Source organism: Erythranthe guttata, chromosome 5, assembly GCF_056151865.1.
Source record: "Erythranthe guttata isolate IM_541 chromosome 5, IM_541, whole genome shotgun sequence".
Lineage (NCBI taxonomy): Eukaryota > Viridiplantae > Streptophyta > Magnoliopsida > Lamiales > Phrymaceae > Erythranthe > Erythranthe guttata.
The window spans coordinates 9,541,143-9,561,557 of NC_142537.1; the positions used below are offsets into that span (position 1 = coordinate 9,541,143).

The following is a 20,415-nucleotide window of genomic DNA, read 5'->3' on the forward strand; positions in this document are numbered from 1 at the left end:
AAGAACATTTGAAAGATAAAGAGGACGAGAAGAACAAAGTAATGAGGTAGAACCCGTGTGTAAAATTTGATGATTTTTACCATCCCCCAACATAATTTCTTCACTGCCATCATATTCCAAATGGAGTGATAAGTTCTGCAGATCATGTATAACATGGTGAGATGCACCCGAATCCACGAGCCAATTAGTATTATTATTCGGAGATTGAGAGGTGTAATTGGCCTGTGGTCTTGGCATAGACGACCGATTAACACTAGAGTTGGTAGTTGGTGGTGTCGATAGCACTGGGAATATATTAAGAAATTTGCGGCATTGACAAGCACCGTGACCAGGCTTGTCACATATTTGACAAGTTACTCGAACATGATTCCCTTGGTGCCCTGGACTTGAAGGAAACCTTGCTTGGTGCGGTTGATAAGCATGATTTTTCTTGGAAATGAATGAACCATTTGGGGGTTTATAGCCACGACTGTGGCGATAGGTGGTGGAAGAAGGTTTGGCTGCAAAGTTAGCCATAATAGGCGACGATCCATTGTTGATTTCTCGTGAAAGATATAGCTCAAAATCAGTGAGCTTTTCATGGAGTTCTTGAAAACTGATGTTGGACTCACATGCATGAAGGGCAGCAGCAATTTCTTTGTACTCAGCTGGAAGGCCATGGAGAACATGTAATACAATTTCGTCCATTGAAATATGAACACCAACTGCAGAGAGTTCTCCACAAATTTGTTTTAAGTTCTGAAGAAATTCGGTAATCGACATGGATCCTTTCTTCATGGTACTTAACGACTCTCGAAGACTCATAATCCGAGTTCGAGATGGTTTGGCATAAGTGTCGGCAAGAGTGTGCCAGACGTCGTAGGAAGTCTTAGCTTCAACAACAAAGGGAATGAGGTCAGCGGATAAAGAGGCAATTAAGGCGCTGCGAATTAGTTGGTCTTAACAAAACCAATATTCGTTTTGGAGAAGAATGGGGGTGGGTTTGGTTTCAACAAATTTTAGAAATCTATATCTGCACAAGAGTGAATACCACTGAGTGTGCCAAGATTGGTGGTTCGTGGGTGTGAGTTTGACGGGAGTTTGAGCGGCGGCGTTTATAGAGATAAGGTGGTTGTTGGAGGAAACATCAGAGGTCTGTGGTGAAAGGGACATGGGTGTAGTGTTATCAGCAGTCCTGGCGGCAGTGGTCAGGTTCGGAGATATCGAGGGATCGGCCGACATTATAAGTGAAGAAAGGGAGAAAAAAAAATTGATAATAAATTACGTATAAATTACGGCAAGTGTACAATATCACGTTTTGTAGAATAGTGAATTTCAAATATCAATCCACAGGGAATTAAGTTCCTAAATATACCAAGTACTGTAATTATAAAATCCTAAACTTTATCTAGACGATCAAGATTGGAGGATGAAATGAAGCTAAAAAGAACGAAAAAAAAATAACGGTCTGCCACGATAAGCGAGGAATTCCGACGTGTGATGGCTTCTAGGGTAAAATCCACCAGAGTACTATCGATAAAGATCTACAAATCCGAATCTAATGTCAATTCAATATTCGCTAACCCAAACACTAAAATACTCTAACCCCCGTCTCCAGTGTAGTTAGAGTCTACCCACAGGTCCGACGTCTTCGTTCAGAACCTGATATTAAGAGAGCATTTAGGTCAAGTCCTTCAGGGCTACCCGAGGTGCATCACGTCTCCGTTTCCACAACCCGAGCTATGTTTTCCTAAAATCAAACAAGAAATCCTCTCTCAAGTTCATCCCCATTTACAATCAATTCAACTGTTGGCCAAACAATCGAAAGCATTTAGTACATGAAAACATAAACATAATCAAAGAACGACAAATAGATCACAGATCTGGAAATCAAAATCAATATATACAAGGTTTCATTTCCCTAAAAGAAAATGCTCAGTTCATTACAAACATAGCATCAAAAACAAGAACACGAGAAATAAGAAACTAAACGTAAAGAAAAGCTTATGAAAAATCCGAGTCAAAACCCTCGTCGAAGCTTCCCACGAAGAACTGGCGAAAACCGAAGAAGAATCGAAGAAGAGGTCGAGCGCTTTTTAAAAATGAACAAGGGACCTTCTATTTATAGTAAGAAATCAAAGAAAAATATGTGGTCTCAAATTATGTTCCCAGATCGCGATCTGGGCTTCTTGGATCGGGATCTGGTTCTTGATCAAAAAACCTTCTGTAAGATCCCCCATATCACGATACAGGAAAGTGGATCGCGATCTGGGTCCTGATAAAAAAAACCTTCTGTAAGATACCCTAGATCGCGATACAGGAAAGTGGATCGCGATCTCGCTGTCTGCGTCAACTTCAAACCCTGTTTTGACCCTTTTGTAGCCCGCATTTGACAATTTTGCATTTCACAAAAGTTGAGATCTTGAATTTAGCTTTCAAACTACGTTTGAATCAGCTCAATCCGCGAGAACGCACTTTTGCACATGTTTGGTTTATTTTCGGCTTCGCTTCCAAAATCGTTTCGAATCGGCAAAAATAGCTTCTCTTTACCTAAAATAGACATAAAATAAAAACAACATAATATATAAAATAAAGCCGAAAACTCGGACGAACGAAGACCAAAACTTGAAGAATTGATAAGTGAAAATCATGCAAAATGAACACTTATCAGTATTTGGGTAAATCCAAGTTATAATTCTCAATTTTAATTAAGTTTATTATTCCTATTCTGTCAAAAATACCCTTACTAAATATATGGAAATAAAAATTCTCAAAATTTTCAATTCAGGGTGAATTGTGAATAATTATAGTGTTTCGAAGGTGCAAAGTGCAATTACTATTTTCAAGGGTACAAAGTGCCAAAATGCTACATTTGAGGGTGCAAAGTGGGATTAAGCCAACATGAATCTTATAAAAACATTTTTGGAAAGGGGTTTTTGAAATATTTTCAAGAACTAAAATTGTAAGAAAAATTGAATTTCTTGGTACTATATAGTATATACTTCTACTTCCTGTCCAAAAATATTCAGAAACAAATTAAAAAAAATTGAAATCTGACATCAAAATAAATAATTACTATAAAATTGAAATAATTCAGATCGAAATGAACGAATACAAAAATCACATTCCAATATGAGATATCCACCTTACCATTAATCTTGCAAGATTGCCTTTTTTCAGCATTTTAGATTAATAATCTCACAACTATATACACACCACAATCAGTCCTCCTTCATAAGATATCCTAGTTTCTTCTTATCATACATAACAAACATAAATTACATAGTCCCATTTCTAAATTTGTTCTTTGTCCTCATTATCCAGTTATCTTCAGCAACTGCAAATTGTTTCTCCTTACAAACTTACATTGTTCATGTTGATTTACCAGATAGCCAAATGTTATCTCATCAATCCCAAGAGTACTTAGAAACATGGTACAATTCGTTCTTGCCGACAACTTTAGCTTCCGAAACCGATCAAACACTATGAATTGTATATTCCTACCGCAATGTGTTCTCCGGTTTCGCAACCAAATTAACACCCAAAAAACACTACAATTTCGATCTCTTTCGGCAGACGTTCGATGCGCTTTTACGAAGATAACCTCGCGCTCGGCGCGTTAAGCGCGGTGCGGAGGGGTATTTCGGTCATTTGCTCTGCCGGGAACGACGGCCCTGCTCATACCACTGTAGTGAACGGAGCCCCATGGATTCTAACAGTCGGCGCCAGCATAACAGACAGGAGCTTGAGGGGAACAACTGTGTTAGGGAACAATGTAGAACTTAACGGCGAATCGGTGTTTCAGCTCGATTCTCCGCCTCTGCCACCACAACTACGTCTGCTTTACCCCGGAATGAACGGCGATTTCGCTGCTAGTTTCTGCGATGCAGAGTCGCTAAATGACACGAGTATTGTCAAAGGAAATATCGTTTTGTGTCGTATCGAGTCGACAAGAAGTAGACGAACCGAACAGGGTCAACGGGTGAAAGATGCCGGTGGGGCCGCCATGATTCTGATGAACATGGACTATCAGGGATTCACCACATCCGCGGACGTTTACGCCATTCCGGCAACAAACGTGAACTATGAAGATGGACTAACGATCTTGTCTTATTTGAATTTGACATCTACTCCAACAGCAACAATCGAATTCAAAGGAACGATATTCAGCGATAGAAAAACTCCGACGGTGGCTAACTTTTCTGCCAGGGGACCGAATTACGAAAGCCAGGGAATCCTAAAGCCGAATCTCGTCGCAAGTAATAACACGAGAAGTAATCATTTCAAAATGATCTCGGGTACTTCGGTGTCGTGCCCTCACCTGAACGGCGTGGCGGCATTGATCAAGAGCTCGCATCCCGATTGGTCGCCCGCCGCCATCAAATCGGCGATCATGACTTCTGCTGACGTCATGGATCGCGAGAACCACCCAATAATGGACGAAGAGCATTTCCTGGCCGATTTTTTCGTTATCGGTGCGGGCCATGTCAACCCTGCACGGGCGAGCGATCCGGCGCTTATTTACGATATCGCCCCTGACGAATATATCCCTTACTTGTGCGGCTTGAATTACACGAGTAGGGAGGTAAGCAAGATCTTGCTACGTAGAGCGCATTGCTCGGCGGTGCCGATAATTCACAAAGGGCAGTTGAATTATCCTTCGTTTGCAATTCGGTTAGGATCGCCTAGTCAGACTTTTACGAGGACGGTCACTAATGTTGTTGGAAAAATAATCTGCTATGAACGTAAATTTGTCGAGGCGAGTTGACTCTGTCCTTAAGACGAAATTTCCCCGCAACGGTGCTAACGGATTAAATAGAAATCGTCTCCCAAGATACAACGGCAAGGCTTGGAATAGGAGCACTCCAAATCCCAAGTACGAGACTTTTGAACTATAAGGGAGAAATAAGGACTAGTTGTTGAATTATTTTTGAAAACTCGATCCATTGCCTCAAAAGCAAAAGTGGAGACTTTTGAACTTTTGAAAATCGAATTTATTAAAGTCCGTAGAGGTGAATTCATTGTTTCAAACGCCTATCTTTCAAATTTTGGCGTAATCACCTAAATTCAAGAAGAATAGCCACACATACCCATATTTCCTACCTCGAACCAAAGAGCCTAACAATTGAAAGCCACAAAGCCCCAATGATCCCAATAGCTTAATGTTCGATATTAGTAGAGTAGAATAATTTGGTGAGTATTTGGAGTCAAGCATATGCATGTAAGTATAAATTCTTTCTATCTTTAATTTGCAAATATTGGATGCTTGAAGCAATTGTATGAATTGTGGTTTTTGGTAATGGTGAGTGACTAAGTGTTGTTGAATTTTGAGCTTGCGAATGCCTAAGAATTGTCATTATAATTACAAGTTCTGAAAACGTGAAGTTGATCATTGATCTATGTGATGAGATGTTATCGTTGAGTTATTTGCTTATTGGTAGATTTTGCTTGAGGACAAGCAAAAGTTCAAGTTTGGGGGTGTGTTAAGTGTATATTTTTACACTTTATCGTACCTTTTTATTTGAGCTTTTGGTGTGTTTTAATGATAATTGGTGCTTAAAAAGTTGATTTATTGTATTTTAGGTAAAAATTGAGGAATTGGAAAAGTATGGGGTCCAAACTGCAATTTTGGAGAAAATATGGGCCAAAAGTGAAAAAATCAAAATTATGAAGATTTAAAGCTCGGACCCCCGTCCGAGTTTTAGTTCAAATTGTGGGACCCCCGTCTGAGAACCAGAAGCAGTCTCTGGTTGTGAGACGGCCGTCCCAGTTTTAGTGCAAAATTCGGGACAGCCGTCCGAGATGACGAAAAAACGCAGTAAAGGAATCCTAATTGCACAAGGAAACTACCTTCTTCCCCAAGTTTTCCACCCTATATAAGACCAAGTCAAGCACACAATTAGGGATCCATCTTTGGACGCAAATTCAAGAGCAAAGAAGATCAACGAAGATTCAAGCATAGTTTTTCTTATTTAATTTATTTATTTTATTTTATTTATCATAAGAATTACGAGTAGCTAAGTCTTTATTTCTAGGATTTTATTTGGAACCCTATGTGGGATTTACGAACCCAATTCTATGATTTTATGCAAGTTTTAATTTCGGATTATTTCTTCTACTTGTTTGATTAAGTTCATGAAACTGGCCACTTTATGCGCTTTTATGTTATTGTTAATCGTATGAATCGGAAGATCGGGTTAATAATTAGAACTGTGGTAGAAGAGCCTTTGTGGTATTAACATAGGAATATAGTTAATCTCTTAGGTAGCCATTATTGAGATTTGTGTTTAATGTTGTGTTCTAGAATTGATTGCATAGGAATATAGTAATTGAATCTAGCGTATTAGAATCGTAATACACGCGGAAGCGGGTTATGGTTAATTTAGCATCTCAGGTTAATAATCCAGGTTAATTACTTGCATAATTGAAGGAATTGGGGGAGTAATAATCACATAGGGGGAAGAATAAAATCCTAGGTTTGTTTACTCTGATAAATCTTCGATTTAAATTGCTTTCTTGTTTTTGTTTGTTTTTAATTTAGTTTAATTTAGTTAATTCTTTCTAAAATTCGACTGTGTAGGGTGGGCTTGATAATAATTGGTAGAATTTAGCGTCTAGGATTAGATAATTAAATATTCCATGTGGGTTCGATATCCGGACTTAATTGTCCACTATATTACTTGTACGATACGTGCACTTGCGTGTAGGTTTTCGGCCAACACCGTACGTACGAACGAACGAGCAAGCCGAGCCGGCCGGCCGGTCGGACGGACGGACGGCGGTGGCGGCGCGCGCGCGCGTGCAGGCACGATTTGAAACACATAACATATAGGCCTTTCTCCCAAACAAAGTTGAATGCCCAAAAGGCGTGACCCTTTGTCCCAATATTTTGATATATATACAGCTCAATACTTCTCTACTTTTCCAATGTGGGATAACTCAAAATCCCACTTTCCTTATATTTTGGACTAGTAATTTTTCATTCACCACAAAATTGGTTCTAATCCAAAGTTCATTTATATAATCAATTAGACCGTACAATAACATTGATAAAAATTGTTCATGACTCAATTTTTAACCAATTTTCCCAACAATCCCCCACATGAATGAAAACGAGGGCGTCGATTCTCTCTAGAGTTCCCACGAATAGTATTGCATCGGGATAGGTAGCATATAGCTTTGAACCTTCCGTAGTGGAGTTACATCGGATTTACTAGGCTGAGTAGTGAACGCGATGTCTTGAATTGTCAGCCGTTCGTGTAAACTAAGACAATGCAACCCACACAATATTATTCTCACATTTCCTTAGTTCTCATGATTGTGTCCGTTTTGGCCATGGACACACATCTTGGAGTCATAAGTGTTTGTCAAGTTTTTCTTTTTGAAGCGGCACTCACTTCATACACTTACATAGGTGATCTCCTATTAAAGGTATCCTGCCAATACCTCACCTTTTATTATAAGGTTTTGGAATCATTAAAAGCGTTAGCTTATCCTTTACCCTTTCTGCAGGTAGCACTATTATCTTTCGCGGGAATGAGTTAGGAATGAGTTCCTTAGTGCTCGACTGAACTTTCTTAGCTTAGTTGTCCCTTTTGAACCAGTTCTTGGGATCTCCAGTCAGCATGGTTGGGTTACCACTAAGATTGTCCTTAATTTATGGGTTTTAATCCCATTCCCCTAGATAGGCATTGTAGTTGATCTCTTGGTAAACATTTAGTCAACGGATCCGCTAAGTTGTCTTTAGACTTTACATAGTCTATAGAAATTATTCCATTTGAGATCAATTGCCTTATGGTATTATGTCGGCGACGAATGTGTCTAGACTTACCATTTTACATGCTGCTTTGTGCCCTTCCAATTGCTGATTGACTATCGCAATGAATCAATATTTCCGGCACTGGTTTATTCCAACACAGAATATCTTCTAGGAAATTACGAAGCCATTCCGCTTCTTCTCCTGTTTTATCTAAAGCTATGAACTCCGATTCCATTGTGGATCGAGCTATACATGTTTGCTTTGTAGATTTCCATGACACAGCAGCTCCACCTATAGTGAAAACATAACCACTTGTGGATTTAGAATCTTTAGTATCGGATATCCAATACGCATCACTGTATCCTTCTAGTACAGATGGATATCGTGTAAAATGCAAACCAAAATCAAGAGTATATTTCAAGTATCTAAGTACTCTAGTTAATGCATTCCAATGGTCATTTCCAGGATTGCTTGTAAATCTACTTAATTTACTAACCGAATGAGCAATATCCGGACGAGTGCAGTTCATGACGTACATTAGACTGCCTATGATTTGAGAATATTCCAATTGATCCACTGGTTCTCCACGATTTTTGGCTAAGTGAATTTTCAAATCGATTGGGGTCGTAGCAGGTGGACTATCAAACATTTTAAATTTTCGTAGTACTTTCTCAATATAATGAGATTGAGTGAGAACTAGTCCATTGTCATTTTTGATAATTTTTACTCCCAAAATTACATCGGCTAGACCCATATCTTTCATGTCAAAATGTGTCGATAACATTTTCTTAGTTTTCACGATTATCTCGTGATTACTGCCCATAATTAACATGTCATCCACATAGAGACATATAAGCACAAATTCATTTGATTATCTCGTGATTACTCTAATTGATGTGATTCTCGTTACGGGCGAATAAGTATCAAAGAAATCTAGACCTTCCTTTTGTCTAAATCCTTTTACTACTAATCTTGCCTTGTATTTATCAATCGAGCCATCGGCTTTATACTTTCTTTTGAGAATCCATTTACAGCCCAACGGTTTATTTCCCGGAGGTAGATCAACCAATACCCACGTATGATTTTGCATAATCGAATCAATTTCACTATTGATTGCTTCTTTCCAAAGCGGCGCTTCGGGAGTGGATAAAGCTTCTTTTATGGTCCTTGGATCATTTTCCATAGTATATGTTAGGAATTCCGGTCCAAAGGACTTAGCAATTTTTGCCCTAGTGCTTCGTCTAGGTTCTTCACCACTTTGAAACCCATCATTAGCAGTTTCATATGTTCTTTTGTGAGAACCCGTTGCTGATTTTTCTTTATAGGGAAATCTATCCTCAAAAAATGCAACATTTCTTGATTCAATGATTGTGCCTTCATTCATATCAAGAACATCAGACTTGTGTATTAAACATCGATATGCACTACTATTGTTTGCGTAGCCAATAAAGATGCAATCAACAGTTTTAGGCCCAATTTTTATTTGTTTTGGTTTGGGTACTTGTACCTTAACCAAACACCCCCACACTTTTAAATATTTATAGGACGGCTTGTGACCTTTCCATAATTCATAAGGGGTTTCTTTCTTTTCTCGGTGCGGAATCTTATTAAGAATATGATTTGCTTAGAGGAGTGCTTCCCCCCACAAATTCTGAGGTAAACCCGAATTTATCAACATTGCATTCATCATTTCTTTAAGAGTCCGATTTTTGCGTTCAGCAACACCATTTGATTGGGGTGAGTAAGGTGCCGTAGTTTGATGAATAATGCCGGTTTGCGAACAAAATTCATCAAATGGAGCACCATATTCTCCACCTCTATCACTTCGAATCATTTTAATTTTCCTTCCAAGTTGATTTTCCACTTCAACTTTATAGCTTTTAAAAGCTTCCAAGGCCTCGTCTTTGCTTCTTAGCAAAAACACATAACGATATTTAGTGCAATCGTCAATAAATGTAATAAAGTATTTCTTTCCTCCTCTAGTTTGCACAAATTTTAAATCACAAATATCACTGTGAATTAAATCTAGAGGTTCCGTTGTTCTTTCAACAGAATTAAATGACAATTTAGTCATTTTTGCTTCTACACAAGTTTCACATTTCTTTTGAGAATCGAATTTAAGATGAGGTAGTAGTTCTAAGTCTACTAACTTTTTGAGTGTTTTAAAATTCACATGTCCTAATCTAACATGCCATAATTTAGAACACTCTATCAAGTACATAGAATTAGTAATTTTATTATCATCAAGCTTGTGAACAAGTGTCATTACATTCATCTTAACAAGGCCGTTATCAACATAGTCTTTCCCTATAAAACAACCATTCTTGGTGAGAATTAATTTCTCAGCCTCAAGAACTAACTTAAAACCAGCCTTAGTGAGCAGCGTTCCGGAAATTAAATTTTTACGGATATCCGGAACGTGCAGTACATTAACCAAAGTGAGCTCCTTCCCGGAGGTGAGCTTCAAAATAACCTTTCCTATGCCTACAATGTCCGAGGTGGCAGAGTTTCCCATGAACACCTTTTGACCGTTGATTCGAGTGTAGGAGGAGAACGACACCTTGTTGGAGCATATGTGGCGAGTTGCACCCGTATCGAGCCACCATTCCTTGGGATTGTCCACCAAGTTAGCTTCAAAGACTACGGCACATAGGTTGAGATCGGACATGTCGATAGGAACACTTTTGTCTTCGACCATGTTAGCTTGCCTCTTGGGTTGACGACAGTCCTTTGCCATGTGATTTGGCTTGCCGCAATTGTGACACGTTCCATTGAACTTGAACTTCTTTGGCTTCCATTTTCCTTTGCCGTTGTTGCTTCCATTTCCACCGCCACTAGCACTTCCTTGAGCCTTCCTTTTCTTGCTAACTTGCATGTTTGGTTCCATAAGGTGTGCTTTAGCCTCCATTTGCTGCTTGCCGGTTTTGGACTCGGTCTTTCGATTGTCTTCTTCAATCCTTAGCCTCACGATAAGATCTTCAAGCCCCATTTCCTTGCGTTTGTGCTTGAGATAATTCTTGAAATCCTTCCAAAGCGGTGGTAGCTTTTCGATCATTGCAGCAACTTGAAAGGATTCACTCAATCTCATTCCTTCGGCATGAATATCATGCATGATGAGTTGCAACTCTTGGACTTGGCTCATAAGAGTCTTGCTGTCCACCATTTTGAAGTCCAAAAACTTCCCGACGATGAATTTCTTCAACCCGGCATCTTCGGTTTTGTACTTCTTTTCTAAGGACTCCCACAGTTCCTTAGCGGTTTTGATAGCACTATACACATTGTATAGTGAATCATCTAGAGCATTCAAGATGTGGTTCCGAAACAAGAAGTCGGAATGAAACCAAGCATCCCACGCAACTCTCATTTCCAAGGTAGCGTTGGCATTAGGCACAGCGGGAGGTGTTTCCGTAACGAAAACAGCCAAGTTGATAGTGGTGAGGTAAAAGAGCAATTTATGTTGCCAACGTTTGAAATCGATACCTTTGAACTTCTCCGATTTTTCTCCATGAGCGACGACAGGAGGGTATGGGGTTGGACGAAATGTTGGTGGAAGAACCGGAGGTGGAACAACACCGTTTGGGGGAGGAACAGTAACATTTGGCGGCTGCACTCCTTGGGTTGGTGGATCAACATCTTGGTTTTCCGGCAGGTTGTTGTTGTTGTTGTTGTTGTTGTTGTTGTTGTTGTTGTTGTTGTTGTTGTTTGTCTCCTTCGGCCATCTTGCAGATTGAAAACTTTCATCTTAAGATTGTTGGAAAAATAATCTGCTATGAACCTAAATTTGCCGAGGCGAGTTGACTCTGTCCTTAAGACGAAATTTCCCCGCAACGGTGCTAACGGATTAAATGGAAATCGTCTCCCAAGATACAACGGCAAGGCTTGGAATATGAGCACTCCAAATCCCAAGTACGACGAACTGTACTTTGTGTAGAACTTTTCGAGAGAATCTGTGAAGGGTAGGCTTAATATGCAGTAAGCTTATTTCGGATTGAAGTGAGGAATTCTGGGAAAGTTAGGGTCTATTTATAAGGTTCGAAAAGTAGTGTCCTTAGGAGCAAAAAGGTACATTTGAATGGTTGCACCATTTCGAGTTGAGCCGAATGGGAGTGGTTGCACCATTTCGAGTTGAGCCGAATGGTTTGCATTGGTTCGGCCGCACCAATTCAAACCAGTCAGACCAATCGAGATGGGCTTCGAGTAATAAGGGCCCAATGGTTTAAAAGCCCATGACCTAATGTTTTTGGCCCAAAAAAAATAATCTAGTGATTTGGGCCCGAGCCCAAATCCAAATCCGATCCGATCCGATCCGTCCGTACGTACACATAACATATAGGCCTTTCTCCCAAACAAAGTTGAATGCCCAAAAGGCGTGACCCTTTGTCCCAATATTTTGATATATATACAGCTCAATACTTCTCTACTTTTCCAATGTGGGATAACTCAAAATCCCACTTTCCTTATATTTTGGACTAGTAATTTTTCATTCACCACAAAATTGGTTCTAATCCAAAGTTCATTTATATAATCAATTAGACCGTACAATAACATTGATAAAAATTGTTCATGACTCAATTTTTAACCAATTTTCCCAACAGGAGTGGCTGTTTCGAGTTACAACGTTGAGGTTGTTGCGCCACATGGCATTAGCGTGATTGTGAAACCCGAGACACTTAATTTCCCTCGGATGAACGAGAAATCGACATACGAAGTCAGTTTTTGGGGAACGGAATATGTCGGCGACACGTTTGATTCTCGTCATGGGTATATTCTCTGGAAATCGGCTAAGCGTTCGGTTAGGATCCCAATTGTTGCTTTCCATCTTTGAGGGAGAGGTATTTGAGAAGTATTGATAATACTATTTGTTGGATGATATTTCAAGTCAATGCATCTTGGAATAAAATCTGATTATATATATTTGGCATCATAATGGAGTTTTCATCGTATAAATTTGATTGTTTCACATTCATTTTGTGCTTTTGTAGATTAAAATCTTATATTTTGAGTACATAATTGGAAAAATTAACGAAAATCCCTCATTTGGGAACTACCCCTAGGTATGTCCAATCTTTTAAGAAAATTAGTGATAACCCTATTCACTATGTTTTGGCGAAATTCTAGATTAAGCTAACTGTAAAACAACTATAAAACAACTACAAACCACAAAGAGTTGTGGATCCACGGCTAGCTTACACCTGAACCATCGAGGGTCACACTGCTCGTGCACTCGAGTTCTTTGAATAAATGGTCAAAGATAAAAATGTTTGATCTTTGCATAATTAGAAGTCAATATGATTGAGTCTAACATTCGTAATTGGGAATTATAAATGAAAATAAGAAAAGGAAAGAACAGACGAACATCTTAGTGAACTTTCTAAATTGGGAAGCTTCCAAATTTAGAAGGTCCTATGAATTAGGATTTCCAGTTTTAAAAATTGAAAATCGAGAATTGGCATTCGTAATGACAAGGACGTTTCAATGATTCCGAAAATATAATTGTTATAATTTTCTAATCATTGGTTTATGAGAAACGAGCGAAGAAAGACTAACGAACTTAAGTTGTTGGGCCTGGTCCAACTTAAGCCCGTTAGGGATTTTATACAAGACACTATAAATACAAGATTTATAGGTCTTGTACAACACAACACACACAACAAACCCTAGCCGCTCAAACTTTCGTCCAATGCCATCTCCGCCGCTCCACCGTCGTTGTCGTCACCGGAAATCGGCTCCCACGCGCCGTCGATTCTTCCTTTAAATTATTCTTCTGTTTTATTCTGACTTTTACGTGTCTAGTGTCATGTTTCAGTTGAATTCGGTATACGAGGTGAAATCCGAGAGGAGAAAGACGAAGGAGTCGAATTGCCGGAACGCCACCGTCGAACTGCCGCCGCACGCGCCCTCACGCTCCGCCCGAAGACTGCGCGTGAATCTCACGCGCCGCCGTTGCCTGCATGTCCGTTGTCGCCGCTTTGCCGCCGTTGCTCCCGACTGCACAGATTGGTTTCTGTGGCAGTTAGCTTCAATCCGAGAACTCGCCTCACGCTTTGAGATGTATTTTTCGGATCTATTTTTAATTAGGTATTAATTTTAATAAGATTAAATAAAACGTTGATACTCGCAGTATGATTTTTCATGAATTTCAATATATGTGATTCTTGATGTATGATTCGTGATTTATTGCGAGCATGCTACTTGATTTACTTATCGAATTAATTATATGCATGTTGTACTTTAATTTTCGCTGGAAGCATGAAGGTACGCAATTAATTGTGATTATTGACTACTTGTTTATATGATTAAACTTGTTTTTCATATAAAATTTTTGCTTTCCGCTGTGTACACGTGTCCGATTCCCAACACTTCTCTGGTTCTCGTTGCCGATATGATGACCATAAATCGTCAAATTGATTACCATACGACACATCATTGAATTTCATATTGAATATTGAGACTTTATAAGAATCGCTCTTAGATGGCTTGTGGGGTTGTATTTCGAGATGCTAGAGGTGGAGGAGGGTTTTGTCTTTGGAGGTTAACAAGGCGGTTGATTTGTTCATTTTGTACTCGGATGAGGGCGATGAGGTCTTAAATGGTACAAGATTGATTGTGTGGCTCGTTAGCGTCATTTTGAGCTCGAATTCTTGTTCCCGACATGTTATTACTTTAAACATATAGAAAAAATTCACATTAGTCATAAAGATTTCACATAAAATATATATACCTGCCTCAGTGTTTAGTTGAAGTCGTCGAGAATCGTGAAGATCTTTAGTTCAATGGAGATTTCCGGGATCGTGCTTTGATACCACCCAATGCGTGGCACCCCTCTCACGATTACTCTTATTATATGTAATCTCAGCGGAAGACTTTTAGAAATTATTATTGTGGATCTAAATTTAAGTCATTTTTTTTTCTTTTCAATCACATGGAGAGAGAGCACACTTTAATAAACCCTAATAAATCAATTAGCACAAATACATGCTACATGCAAGACTAGAAAATAACTAGGCATGAGGAACTTAATAAAAATTCGAACAGATTCAGTGGAGCAACTTTAAAAATTAATTACTCTTAAAATATTCATGCACATGACTCCAAATTATTACCATACCTTCCAACATAAGTCTACATCACTCACTTATAGCAGTTTAGAAAGATACTTAACCATTAGAGAGAAATAAATAAAATGGCACAAACACTTAAATTAAAATCCAGAATAGGAGAGGGTGTTTTAAAATTTCCTAATGCATTCCTAATAAAATGGCACAAACACTAGACTGGCCCTGTTTTAGTGCAGTGGTGAGAAATAATTCATAACTAATAATTACTTATCGAATTTATGCAAAAGACCTATAAAACTGATCAGCACAGAGAGATGCAGAGAAGCACAAAATTTCATTATTTTCTCTAAAGATAACATACATAAAACTAATTTACAAACATCGAGTCAAAACACAGAGAATTACTAGCCGAAAAGCATATATGCATAGAGTTGGTGAAATTCGCTTTTGTTTACAAAATACTACAGACTACCGATTACGTGTTCCAAAATATGGTAATCCTACTTACTATTACACATATTGTATTTTAATAATTCCCATCGATCGGAGGAAGCGATCGATAGTAAATACCTAAAACTGTATCAAAAGTTTTTACAAGCATATTATACAAATAGAACCACATAGCTAGGTTAAGAGCCAACACAATCCACATCCCCTCCATATGATCTCTTCCCGATTTCTCAAGCTCGATTTCAACTTCACTCATCGGGATCCAAATCAGGTATACCTACAAACATACAATGCCTATATGAGCCTTTGAGGACTCAATGAGAAACTTGAAGTATTATCGAATACACAAAACACATAGAGCATACATATATACATATTATTATTTTTTATTATACATATACATACAACATAAATAAATCAATCATACACTTCCTTTTTCGCCGGCTCTCTTCTTCGTTGTTCCTTTTTCAAGCGCATAGAGTGAGATAAATTCCCACTTTTATAGCCCTATGATCGGAGACCATAGAATGAGAATATCCCACCTTTATAACCCTATGCCTTGACATTCGTATTTAAGATTATAGAGTGAGGTCTCATCTTTATAACCCTATGATCCCAAGACCATAGAGTGAGATTGTCTCACTTTTATAACCATATATCTTCAATACCATAACAAGACATGCATGACATGAGAAAATCATCGGGAATCCCTTTGGAATAATCAAATTAAGTTCCCGATAAATAACCTCATATTTTACAAGCCCGCATATCTACATGCAATCAAACTACCCCTAAGCCCTACGGTACCGACTCGTCGTACCCCGGTTATTTACCGTAACTTCGAAAGAGTTTCCAACATATGTTTACCTTGTAAAAACCATGACACTTATGCACCCACACATGCACCCATCTACTTACCCTTTTATCATTCTCACACTATTGGTGGGAAATACCTACGCACAAGTGCACGTATCGTACAAGTAATATAGTGAAGAATTAAGTCCGGATATCGACCCCACGAGGAATATTCAACTAAACGTAAAGTAAACGTATTGAGTGTAAAATCTGCACCACCAAACTTGAACTTTTGCTTTTCCTCAAGCAATATCTCACAACTTGCAAAACAACAAAATCAATAAATGCATCTCATTACATAGGTTAATATGGTCAACTTCATGTTTTCAGAACTTACAATTGTCATGGCACTTCTCGAAAATTCACAAGCTTAAAATTCAAATAAAGTTAATTGCTTATCACTGCCAAGAACCAAAAATCATGTTATCGCTTCTAGCATTCAATATTTGTAATTTGAAAATAGATAAAATTTATACTTACATAAGAATATTCGACTCCAATGACTCACCGAATTTCTCTACTCCGCTAATATCGAATAATTGAGCTATTGGGATCTTCTCATTATTGAATAAAGAGCTTCACTAACCAAGATTCTTATCTTCTTTTTCTTGAATCGAGGTATCTTTGCCGAGATTTGAAGATTTGGCTTTTTGGAATAGCTTATTCACCTTTAAGGACTTATTATCCTCCTCGATTCTCAAGACTTCAAAAGTCTCCACTTTTGCTCTTGATGTATGGTTCGAGTTTTTATTCGAATATTTGTGCATGTCCCCCTTTTCCCTTCTAGTTCTCTTCTTCTTTCTTTCTTTTTTTCTTTCTTTCTTTTCTTTTTTCTTTTTTTTTTTTTTTTTTTTTTGAGAAGAAGAAAAACGTTGCAAATTTCCAATCAAGCTCCAAGGGATAATTTATCAAGAAATCTCCATCTAATCTACCCACTTTATTTCGGCTAAAAGAAAGAACACCGTTTCTCCAAGACACAATCAAGGGTCTAATGATAAATATGTTATGGTAGGCTTGAAAGGCTCAAACGGTTCAAAAAAGGCCCAAATCACATCTTAAATCACTCAACGACTCAATACTCCACATTTAAAAAATAAAATAAATTAACCGAACATCATATGATATGGCATAAATTAACTCCACGTTTAAAAAATAAAATTTTCAACAAAAGCAACACATAATTCATGATTATCAACAATGACTCACTCATAAATTAATTTGAAAATATCACCAAAATTCAAGTATAGCTACAACAAAGCAAGCAATTTCATCATCAAACATTGTCCATCGTTCTTCATCAATTCATCGATGCATTCAACTCAAACATTTTTTTTTTCAAAAAGAAAACAATAAAATAAACGAGAACAACTAAAAAGAAAACAAATCCTACGGCATGCAATCTAAAACATATAAAGCACATAAAAATGTTTTTCCACCATCTAACATAAATTAATTCCAAATTTAAAAGACAAAACATTCAACAAAAGTAATGCACAAAGTGTGGTTCCTAGCAATAATTCGTTTCTAAGTTTTGTTGAATCGAAAGCTAAACAAACATCTAATTCTTATCACGCGGGTGCCCCGAGTTCGATCCCCGGCAACGGTGCCAAAAACTTGTTGGCTGAAATTCCTACACGCAAGTGCACGTATCGTACAAGTAATATAGTGGACAATTAAGTCCGAATATCGACCCCACAGAGAATATTTAATTATTTAATTCGAGACGCTAAATTCTATCAATTATGATCAAGCCCACCCTACACAGTCGGAAGTTGAGCAATTATTCTAAATTAAACTAAATTAAATTAAAGCAAATTAAAAAGACAAGAGCAGGAAAACAATTAAAAACGAAGATTAATCAGAGAAAGCAAGCCTGGGATTTTATTCTTCACCCTATGTGATTATTAATTCCTCAATTCCTTCAATTATGCAAGTTATTAAATCGGATTACTAACCTGAGATGCTAAATTAATCATAACCCGCTTCCGCGTGTATTACGATTCTAATACTCTAGATTCAATTGTTGTATTCCTACACAATTAATTCTAGAACACATCATGAAGCACATATCTCAATAATGGCTACCTAAGAGAATAACTATATTCATATGTTAATACCACAAAGACTCTTCTAACCACAGTTCTAATTATTATCCCGATCTTCCGATTCATGCGATTAACAATAACAGAAAACCACCTAAAATGGCTAGTTTCATGCACTTAATAAAACAAGCAGAAGAAATCATCCGAAATAAAAAATTGCATAAAATCATAGAAAAGGGATCAGAAATCTCACATATGGTTCGAAATAAAATCCTAGAAATAAAAGATTTAGTGATTAAAGTAAAAACAAATTAAAATAAAGGTTAAATACAAAAACACCCCTGTACTGTGAACTTTGTATCATATACCCCCCTTACCATCCATAAATACACCCCCCCCCCCCCCCCCAATTACTGTTACATTTTATTCCAAATATGACGAAAATACCCCTGTTAAAGCATATATATATATATATATATATATATATATATATATATATATATATATATATATATATATATATATATATGAAAAATATGGGTATAAGTGGCTACTCTTCTCCTTTCGATCTTCTCATTTTTCATTGGGACTTTTTGGCTTTCACTTGTTGGGCTCTTTGGTGCAAGGTAGGAAATATGGGTATACGTGGCTACTCTTCTCCTTTCGATCTTCTCTTTATTCACGAGTTGCACTAACCAAGATTCTTATCTTCTTTTCTTGAATCGAGGTATTTTTCACTGCATATTTTTACCATTTTCAGTCAATTTTACTTGGGAAATTTTGGTATTTATATTTTTTTCTCCAAAACATCTAATTGTTTAGATTTTTTTAATTTTCTAAATAAAACCTTTTATTTTTGTCATTTTGAGTTTCTTCATTTTTTTTGTTAAATGTCTTTCGGTAGTTCAAACATCCTAAGATTACAAACATCATTACAATTCTATGATTGTTGAGAGTTTGAACTACTGAAAGACATTTAAACAACTAATTCGAAGATGCCCGAATCACGGACTTCAAGAGTGGCGCCAGCTGCAAATATTCTACAATGGATTGCAATATAACTCGAGGGCGGTGCTCGGCTCTGCATCTGGAGGAAAGTTCATGAGTTTGACCTATGACGAAGCATATGAACTTTTGGAGCGAATCGCTAGAAATAAATACATGCGGGCGTCAGACCGGTCAAATAGCGAAGCCAATAAGGCAGGAGGATTTTTGGAGTTTTGGAATTTCCCTTTGAATTCCTTGGGGTAACCGATTTCACGAGCCCCTCTGATTCCATATCCTCAAAAATTTCTAAAGAATAAGCTCGATGCCTAATACCATGGATTTTTGGACAAGTTGAAGGAAATTCACATACATATCCCTTTTATCGAAGCACTTCAAAAGATGCCAAAGTGGGTGAAATTCCTCAAGGACCTCGTGACAAAGGGGAAGAAATCGGAAGGGAACGAGATGATCCAACTCACGGAGCAATGAAGTGCAATTCTTACACAGCCCCTTCCACAAAAACTCGGCGATCCAAGTAAGTTTACTATTCGTTGTACTATAGGTGGTAAAAATGTTAGATCACTCATTGATTTAGGCGCTAGCATTAATCTTATGACTTATTCCACTTATAAGAATCTTGGGTTATGTGAGATTGAACCGACGGCTATAACTCTTCAATTAGCCGATATGTCTTTAGTTTACCCAAAAGGTATTTTAGAGAATGTGCTCTTAAAAGTGAACAAATTTATCTTCCCTGTTGATTTCGTTATACTTGATATAGATGAGGATAGGGAGATACATCTTATTGTAGGGAGACCGTTTTTAGCCACGTCAAAAACTCTAATTGATTGTGCTAGTGGTGATCTTACAAATTACGATGCATGATCAAACAGTCAAATTTTAATGTTTTTAGTGCTAATAAAAATCCATATGATAATAATGATTGTTTTGCTATTGATCTTATGGATTTTACAAATCATGAAGATTTTGATGTTTTTATCTTGGACCATGGGAGAGCATCTTTGAGTGTTGGGGATGATGGCGGAAACAGGAGTCGGAAGGAGCAAGTTCATTTTGTGGAATCGATCAACTCCTCCGAGACATAGTCAAAAGAGTTGGGTTGTTAACGACGATGAAAGTGCAAGGAGGATGTTGCCACCTAAAGATCCAAACAAACCATGAGAGAAGGATAAATTCAAAGGGAAATTTCACAAAGGACAATTGGTGTTATTGTGCAAATCCCGTTTTTGGTTAGCCCCAAGGAAGCGCAAATCAAAGTGGTCGG

The 20,415-nt window shown here is 37.8% G+C and overlaps 2 protein-coding genes and 1 pseudogene across 2 annotated transcripts; 1 reads left to right on the plus strand and 2 right to left on the minus strand.

The window, feature by feature from the left end:
* The first annotated feature begins 3,562 nt into the window (after positions 1-3,562).
* Positions 3,563-4,747, plus strand: LOC105972121 (subtilisin-like protease 4). Its single transcript, XM_012997063.1, has one exon. The coding sequence runs from the start codon at positions 3,563-3,565 to the stop codon at positions 4,745-4,747; it is 1,185 nt and encodes a 394-aa protein (XP_012852517.1).
* Positions 4,748-7,814: 3,067 nt separating this feature from the next.
* On the minus strand, positions 7,815-8,561 carry LOC148770571 (secreted RxLR effector protein 161 pseudogene; annotated as a pseudogene).
* Positions 8,562-8,609: 48 nt separating this feature from the next.
* On the minus strand, positions 8,610-11,102 carry LOC148770572 (uncharacterized). The gene is made up of 2 exons (XM_088817909.1): positions 9,944-11,102; positions 8,610-9,112 (listed from the first exon to the last, which is right to left on the minus strand). Exons 1-2 carry the CDS (start codon positions 11,100-11,102, stop codon positions 8,610-8,612), a joined length of 1,662 nt encoding a protein of 553 aa, XP_088674035.1.
* Positions 11,103-20,415: the final 9,313 nt, after the last annotated feature.

Coding starts and splice junctions, on each gene's coding strand:
- LOC105972121 (XM_012997063.1), top strand. CDS start 3,563: ATGCGCTTTTACGAAGATAACCTCGCGCTCGGCGCGTTAAGCGCGGTG.
- LOC148770572 (XM_088817909.1), bottom strand. CDS start 11,102: ATGAGAGTTGCGTGGGATGCTTGGTTTCATTCCGACTTCTTGTTTCGG. Junction 9,113..9,943: donor TTCTATGTACTTGATAGAGT/GTTCTAAATTAT, acceptor ATATGAATGAAG/GCACAATCATTGAATCAAGA.